This window comes from Engraulis encrasicolus, chromosome 20 (assembly GCF_034702125.1).
Source record: "Engraulis encrasicolus isolate BLACKSEA-1 chromosome 20, IST_EnEncr_1.0, whole genome shotgun sequence".
In the NCBI taxonomy this organism is placed as follows: domain Eukaryota; kingdom Metazoa; phylum Chordata; class Actinopteri; order Clupeiformes; family Engraulidae; genus Engraulis; species Engraulis encrasicolus.
The window spans coordinates 52,086,171-52,094,917 of NC_085876.1; the positions used below are offsets into that span (position 1 = coordinate 52,086,171).

An 8,747-nucleotide genomic window follows, 5' to 3' on the forward strand; every position below is an offset into this window, starting at 1 on the left:
AGTGTGCATGCCAAACCATCACTGCTTCATCACGAACGAGCCCCAGAGTTGTCAGGGATAGGTCGCTGTGAGTAAAGAATGCCCCAGCTAGCAACTCTTCCTTCATTGGTTTTCTGTGACTCGGACAAAAACATCACTAGGTAATGTTTAAAATATGTATTGAGTATTATCATTCACGATAAACATAAACATTTAATCGTGTTTCTCCGAGTCTCCACAACACGCACAAAACCATTTGCGGTGTATTTTATTTTCTCTGCGTGTCTGTTGCCTGAACGACCAAAATCCACCTGTTGATATTGCGCACATGATTTCGTTTCATGATTTCGTAATTTGTTCTAACTCTTATCATACATCTGGACCAGTTTGTGGGCAGCTATGACTTTGAGAGGGCCAGATGTCACAGAGAGAGGGACTTTACAGATGCATCTGCATGCGTGCAGCGTTGACATGGCTTTTATTTTGACAAAACTAGAGCAACTTCACTGACCGGAAACGTGCTTTATTGACGCCGTTGTGTGGGATTATCAAATGTCAGAGATACTGAGCTAACTTTACGTGTTCGTGTTGTTAGTTTTTTTAACCGAACTGTTTATAGTTGTTTTGTTTCGTAGACATATCAGTCACACTATCATTTAAACTTTCAAGAAAAATATTCAGAACTTGCGTTACTGTCATAACCCGGAACTCATATTGTGAGGCGACAACAAAACAGTCACAAAAGTAGCTAGGGTAGCAAACTAGCCAGCCTGAAGTTTGCTTGAAGTGTTTCTCCACTAGCAATGGACATCACCCAACGAGGTAGAATGGCAATTCAAAGAAGTTGAAGATGGAACGATTTGTCTAATTGGAAACAGTGACACGTGGGACCTACTTGAAAGCATGTCAACAAAGTGACTTTAGGTAAGTTACAGCAGATCGGTTTTGGGCAGGTCGCAAAAGTGATGTAGCTTTGAGGTAGCCACCAGCCCACAACAGTTGGCTAGCGGAGTGCCGTGCGCCCTCTCAAAAGTGAAATGCACCGTTGTCCAGAACACTGTAATAAGTTAAACAAAATAAACCAGCATACATTTGATATACAGGTTGATGATTATTATTACTTTCATTTATGACTCGTTTCCATCCATCAACTTTTTCAAAGGAGACAGGCTGTCTGAATTATTTCCGGGGTGTGCCTACTTCAACGCCTACAGAAAGTTCCCCTAATATAAACAAGGGCGCTCTACAAAGAACAGCGTCGTAGTGCTGTTCAATGTATATGGCATACCAAATAGACTCCGTGTGCACTGTATGATCAACAAGTAGTTCTGATATATACCTGCATCAACTATCTGCAGTTACTGAAGGTTGTTGTCATTTCACATATATGTTTGGGACGCCAAGACAGTCGGTCATCGGCAGTCCCTGGTGGTAAAAATTATGTATCCGAAATCTCTTGATGTCGATTCCGCAGGGTGAGCAGATTGGCATCTGCCCTCCCTGTGCCAGTCATGGCAGATACCCTTTTAACGTGGTAGTTATTGCAACAGTGGCCGAGCTCCCAGCCGTGCTTGCCTCAATAACGGTGGCAGCAGGAGTAGGTAACTTCACCTAAGAACTGTGTATTCCACTCCGTATTATCATTATTTTGTGCAAACTAAACAAAACAACCAACAAATGCCCCCGATTTTTCACTTTATATTGGCAGAATTTAACACATTTAACGAGAGAATGTTATTATTGTGTCGCAAAGCATCACGGGAAGAGGCGTGGTTTGGACGTCTGGTCGTTTTCATTGGTCTTCATAGGCAAGAAGCCCAAAACAGCAGGATCATACTCTCTGACTCTCTGAAGTTCCTCCACAATAGTCTCTGAGTACAACATGATTGTCACAGTCACAGAGACTTTCCAATGCGCCAGGAGGGCACAGTCTGGCTAGCTCTGTATCTCTCTTGGCCTGCACAAAGTTCCCCAATATAAACAGAGATTCTTTAAGTATCTATTCTCCCTGATATAAACAACAGATGTACAGAGAATTGCGTAGCGTTGCTATTATTAGCCCCATAGAACTACCTGTTGTTTCACAATGTTGTCATTTAAACAGTCAATATGTGGACAATATGAGGACTTTACTCTTGAATGAAAACATCACAGTTGCATGATGATCTAGCCTAGGTAGCCAGGGACTTGGGACAGCTTTAGCTATATTAAAAACAGTGATGAAAACACTTAAGTCTCAGTTGAACGTCCACATTGTTGTTGTTTTGTGTATGTTGTTATTGTCAATTTCTTTACATGCACTGGTCATACATACGCTTTGAGAAACACTGACCTAAAGTCTATGTCTATGTCTGCATGGGAAAGTAAGAAACATAATTTCAATCCTTTGTATGACCAGTGCATGTAAAGAAATTGTCATTAAAGCCGACTAGACTTGACTTGACTTGTTTTCAGATGTGAGGTGTAATGAGCTGGCGTTTGGTGTGATCTAAACCAGGGTTTCCCAAACTGGGGTGCGTGCACCCCTGGGGGTGCGTGGCCTGCCACAAGGGGGTGCGCGAGCTGAATAGAGCAATGGCTGAGATGTGTGTTTTTATACAGAATTAATGAACATTACGTAGTTTTTAATTGTTCGGTGAATTGTATTCTAGAAAGATCCATCTGAAGTGTAATTTATAACTCCTAGACTTGTCATGCAACAACTTCCATTTAAATAATGGCAGAAAAAGCGCCAGGTCTATTGGAAATGTGGATTGCCCAAAATGAGCTGCTGGGCAACATTCACTTAGGGGGTGCGCAAACTACATTGAAATGTAAAATGGTGTGCGCAGGGAAAAAAGTTTGGGAACCACTGATCTAAGGGTTTGGGATTTAGATCTGGTTTATAACATCTGTCTTTTGGATGAATATACAGCATACCTTAATCAGTTGAAAATCCACATTGTTGTTGTGTGTATGTTGTTATTCTTGTGTGTATGGCGTTGTGTGTATGTTGTTGCTGCTGATGTGTTTGTTTTCTGTTATGCCCCAATTGCTGCATGCTGTGAACTCTTGACTTGAATTGCTGCAGGCATGTGTCCACTAGAGGCATCGTTCCTCACTGGAGTCCAAACCACCACAGCAGCAGCATCAGTAGCAGCATCAGTAGCAGCATCAGCAGCATCACCATGGGTAACCAGGAGCTGGAGGACGTCTTCGTGGCCGTCATCCGGCCCAAGAACACCGCCAGCCTGACCTCCAAAGAGTACCGCGCCAAGGCCTATGAGGTACAGCAGACCACACACACATACACACACACACACACACACACACACACACACACACACACACACACACACACACACACACACACACACACACACACCGCCAAGGCCTATGAGGTACAGCAGACTACACACACACACACACATGCCGCCAAGGCATATAGGTACAAACAACCAGGGCTATGAATTCATCTCCAAAGAGTACTGCGCCAAGGCTTATGGACATTGCTTAAATAGTTGCCCTCTGTGTAGAGATGTAGTTTTGTCCCTTAAAGGGGTACTATGCCACTATTTTGGGGCTTAATACAGTTAAAATCGTTGGCTGGGGTTTATAAAGTGGTAAGTTGTCTTATTTTTCATGTAAGCCGTTGTCTTGCTGTAAGACAAATTAAAAGAGGGATCATGTCCCTAAGCTAGTGAAAGTCAATGGATCCGTGTAGCAANCAATTATTCTCTTGTCTGTGTCACTGTCGTTGTATTGTGTGGTGATGTTGTAAGCCTACTACTTTTCACCTGCAAGCAAATCTAGCTTCGGGTATCAATAACCTTACCTTACCTTACCATGACCTTACCTTACCTTACCTTACCTTACCAAGCAAATCTACCATTGGGTATCAATAACCTTATCTTACCTTACCATGACCTTACCTTACCATGACCTTACCTTACCTTACTTTGTCATGACCTTATCATGACCTTGTAGATCCTGCTGATCGAGGTCCCTCAGGAAGGAAAGGAAAAGAAGAAGAAGAAGATTCTTCTGGGAACTAAAATCCAAGCTAACGGAGACAGAACCAAATCCATCTTGGATTACGTCGACGAAACCACCAAGCCCATCTCAAATAATCAGGGTCTTATTGGTAAGCATTTGCTTTATTTTATTTATTTATCAGCTTGTTTTCATTTTTAAAGAAACGCTATGCAACTTTTTCATAGTCATGAAATGGCTTGGAACTCAGGGTTTTGCTTGACTGACCCGTTATGGCGAAAATGGGAATATTTCCATCACCATCTGGTGGTTCTGCTCCGAAACAGCACTTGCAGTTTTGCCTGGAGGCGCCGCGCCCTTTGTTGTTGTGGAATTTGTGGCCGCTAGGGGCGTCTAGATTTCTATGGTGTATGAGTGGAACGAATGAGAGACCCATTCATCCCCTTCGTTTGCTAACTAAGCATCAGCAGCTCGCTGAAAGATGGCTACTGGCTAGCTTATTGTAAAATATCACGCTGGCATGCAGCGAAAACAACGAATGGGACTGCAAATAAATCACGAGCTAATTGAGATGAAAGGTTTGGACAGGCAAATAATTCGCTTATGTGAACATTGGAAAAGGGCTTCAAAACGGGAGAGAGCCGAACGCCAAAAGAGCAAATATGTGGATTTTATCACTCATTCACTGCACTGGGATATATGCATTAGCATTCTCAAAGTCCACGCCACCTCGTTTTAGTTTACAAAGCTACACAAATGTATACGAGTTGAAATCTGATGGCGCACATTTTACTTGATGTCAAAGGACACAATCAGTCGAGCGAGGCTAAAAATGTTGTTGCCGATCAAGAGGAAACAAAACGTGATCTCTAGCCGGCTTATGGGTGTCCACTTTCACTTTCAACACCACACAAGATAAAAACGCGTCTTGTCACCTCGACTTGGAAATCAAATCTTTATTATTACAAGAAAATAAGCAATAGCCCTTTGTCTCCTCGTTCTCCTAATGTACAGGTACTATAGTTACTGGAAATGTGAAATAAAGACGGGGATATCTGCCGGGAACAAGTGGATCAAATAGTATCCATCTGAAGGAAGTGCAAACGTGATTGCAGTTGTGTGAAGTGATAGACGAAGCAGCGAACTCATAAGCAAGGGGGAGAATCGCTGATAAAGCCACTTAGAAGTGGAGACCTGAATGCAAGGAGGGCTTAATAACAGAAGACAAAGAAATGTAATTCGCACATAATCTGGAAGCCAATGTCTATCTAATTCAGTTCAATGCAAATTTTCGGGAGAACACTAGAGGCCGCCATGGAGTTGTTTACATCAGTGTGTTTACATGTCAAAGTTGGATAGGATATCTTTAAAACAAGAGGCCTTTCTGTGGTGGTCTATGAACTTTTTGTTTGATCAGTCGTGTTCTGTAACTACATGGATACGCCACATAAGGGGTAGACTACAGAGCTGGTTCAGGTGTAATAAAAACCAGGTTAAGTTAAGAGGTAAATCACCTGATAGAAGAGCCTGGAGTCCTCCTTTTTGAGAAACTCCAGGCTCCTCTATTAGATGATTTACCTCTTATCTTAACCTGGGTTACTCCTGAACCAGCTTTGCTGTCATCTCTTTTCTTCCTCCTCTGTAAGTTGCTCTGAATAGTGCCCTAAGTTTCATCATGTTTTGTAATGGCGTTAAATGGGTGAAGCGCTGTAATGCTGTGGTAATAAGTGTTTGTTGTTACAAACTCTTAACCTCGTTGTCTTAATCACTTGTTCCTTTTGTCATTTCCAACAACTCCACAAAAAAATGTCATCAAAATTCGCTCATGCCTTTTTGAGTTATCCTGCTGAAAGACAGACAAACAAACAAACCAATGCGAGCGAAAACCTTGGCGGAGGAGAAAATGTCATGTATAAAGCTCTTAAACTTTGTTTGTTTGTGTGTGTGCGTGTGTGTGTTGGTGTGCGTGCGTGCGTGCGTGCGTGTGTGTGTGCGTGTGTGTGTGTGTGTGTGTTGGTGTGCGTGTGTGTGTATGTGTGTGGGTGTGGGTGTGTTCTGTTCTGCCTGCAGGTAAGCGCGTGGTGCACATGAAGAGGTTTCCCCTCGATGGCGAGCGAGACGGAAAAGAGGCCTCGCTATTTATCGTGCCAATCAATGTCAAAGGTGAGACAAGCTGTGTGTGTGTGTGTGTGTGTGTGTGTGTGTGTGTGTGTGTGTGTGTGTGTGTGTGTGTGTGTGTGTGTGTGTGTGTGTGTGCGCGTGCTTGCCCGTGTGTCTGTGTGTGTGTGTTGCATGTAATTTGACTTCAAATGTAAAAAAAAACATAGACTCATTCAAAGCATTCCTTATGTGAAATCACATACATTTCTAATACTCTTGTAAAACCCTTTGAGTCAAGTCAGCTTTCTTTCTCTCTCTCTTCTCTCTCTTCTCTCTCTCACTCTCTCCTCTGTTCCCTAGACAACAGTAAGCCTTCCTTCCAGCCCGGCTCTCCTAGTTTCTTCTGTCTTCAGGACATCATGCGCGTCTGCAGCGAGACCAGCGCTCACTTCTCCCCAATCACAGCCAGGATGCTGCTGGCTCTAGACAAGTAAGAATGTGTGTGTGTGTGTGTGTGTGCGTGTGTGTGTGTGGTGAGACCAGCGCTCACTTCTCCCCGATCACCGCCCGCATGCTGCTGGCTCTAGACAAGTAAGGCTGTTTGTGTGCGTGTGTGTGTGTGTGTGTGTGTGCGCGTGTGTGCGCGTGTGTGTGCGTGTGCGTGTGCGTGCGTGTGCGTGTGTGCGTGTGCGTGCGTGTGTGTATGTGTGTGTGTGGTGAGACCAGCGCTCACTTCTCCCCGATCACCGCCCGCATGCTGCTGGCTCTAGACAAGTAAGGCTGTGCGTGCGTGCGTGCGTGCGTGTGTGTGCGTGCTTGTGTGTGTGTATGGTGAGACCAGCGCTCACTTCTCCCCCATCACCGCCCGCATGTTGCCATGACAAGGAAGCGCGCTGTACATTCGGTCATGGTGAAGAGACAGCCCAAAAAATGTTTTTCATGACCATAACAAGTTTATGATATTAACATAAATGTTTATAATAATAATAATAATAATAAATTTTATTTTTGAGCGCCTTTCAAGATACCCAAGGACACTTTACAATCAAAACAAATACATAACAGTAGGGAAAGTAAAACAAAGCTTCAATGAATTAACAATAGGAGAGTAATTAAAATGCAAAAATAAAATAGAAATAAAAGTACAATAAAGATAAATGTTTTCAAGTAAGAAAAAGAAGTAGAATGCATTTGAAAATAAAATAAAATGAGGGGGAAAAAAAATAATAGTATGTAAAATTAAAAATAAACTGATGATTAAAATAAAGTGGAAGTGCCTGTCACTGAAGTGGAAAAGCAGAAATGAAAAGGTGTGTCTTCAGCTTAGATTTAAAAGTAGATAGTGTGGAACACTGACGAAGAGACAGTGGGAGTGAATTCCAAAGTTTGGGGCCAACAACACTAAATGCCCTGTCGCCCATGGTGCGCAGGTGTGTGGAGGGAACTGTAAGGAGGAGTGAGTCAGTGGAGCGTAGTGTGCGGGTGGGATTGTATGGGGTGAGGAGACTTGTGATGTAGGAGGGTGCAAGGTTGTGCTGGGCCTTGTATACAAGGAGGAGAATGACTCATTCATGACACTGTTATGACACTATCTTGTCATCTGTATGACGCCGGCGTCAAGTAAAGTGTCACCTTGTGTGTTTCTAATTATGATGGAGTTGTGTTGCCAGAGTGTTTCCTGTGAGCTCGCACCCCTCACACTCTTCCTGTGGGTGTATTAGCCAGGTCCTTGAAAGAAGAGAGAAGTGCTTCACACTCCCGAGTCTGACAATAAATAATAAATCTGACAACGTTTCGGCCTACGTCGGCCTTCCGCCCTCAGGTCACGTCAGGAGGCCGAAACATTGTCGCATTAAAAGATAATTTCTGCATCTCGGGAGTGTGCGGCACTTCTCTCTTTCACCATCACTAGCAGGAAGTCAGGGCAGAGACTCGAGTAGCAGATGTTATCTTTTAAGGAGTTGCGGAGATTGTCTTTTTTATGTGACACCGTTTCGGCCACAACATTAAAAGGACTTATTTCTGCAACTGGTGAGTGTGCAGCATTTCTCTCTTCTTTGAAGTGCTCTGCTGGTTATTCCTCCTTTTCCTGTGTGTGTTTAGCACCTCCACTCTAACTCATTATTGGCCAAGTCCACCTTCCCTTCCCGGCATGTCTCACATTCACTTTCACACACAACAACATCCACATCAACATCCTCTTCTGGCACTTCTGCATTTTATTAAGCACAAAGTACACACACAAAGCTTTTCGCTCGCTCGCCTACTCGCCACTCTTTCATGGAACGTTCACTGAAAGTTCCCGTGGCTGTAACTGCCAATGAACAGGCGAGAAGTACCGAACTCTGCATTCCAATTCGCCTTTGGCTAAGCCCCGCCCTCTTTAGTTACAGTTGCTAGGTCGGACAGATAAACTTTCAATGCTGAGATATCAACGTGATTTATGCAGTGACTGCAAATCGCAGCAGTTATTCACTCCTAATAAATAAAAAAACGCATTCATAGTATTGTGAATCTAAGTATTTATTTTCTGAACGGTCATGCGATGCATCACAGCTGTTATGGGCTCTTCTAATAATGGGTAGGCCTATCGATAGGCATTGTAACCAGCACCATGGTAAGCCGAGCTCTCATACCTTTTGAGCCCTGACTCAAACTTGCTAGACGAAAAAGAAATCACACAACGGTGATGGCTG

At 43.5% G+C, this 8,747-nt stretch overlaps 1 protein-coding gene and 1 non-coding gene across 2 annotated transcripts in view; one reads left to right on the forward strand and one right to left on the reverse strand.

The window, feature by feature from the left end:
- Nucleotides 1–1,371: 1,371 nt before the first annotated feature.
- Nucleotides 1,372–1,508, reverse strand: LOC134436876 (U11 spliceosomal RNA). The gene has a single exon (XR_010032289.1). It is a non-coding gene; the product is annotated as a U11 spliceosomal RNA (small nuclear RNA).
- A 1,612-nt stretch (nucleotides 1,509–3,120) lies between these two features.
- krit1 (KRIT1 ankyrin repeat containing) overlaps nucleotides 3,121–8,747 on the forward strand; it is a 22,426-nt gene continuing 16,799 nt past the window's right edge. The window contains exons 1-4 of the mRNA XM_063186097.1: nucleotides 3,121–3,245; nucleotides 3,946–4,102; nucleotides 6,022–6,114; nucleotides 6,412–6,541. Of these exons, the coding sequence (XP_063042167.1) occupies nucleotides 3,147–3,245; nucleotides 3,946–4,102; nucleotides 6,022–6,114; nucleotides 6,412–6,541 (479 nt within the window). The 5' untranslated portion in view covers nucleotides 3,121–3,146. The remainder of the gene's footprint in view (nucleotides 3,246–3,945; nucleotides 4,103–6,021; nucleotides 6,115–6,411; nucleotides 6,542–8,747) is intronic.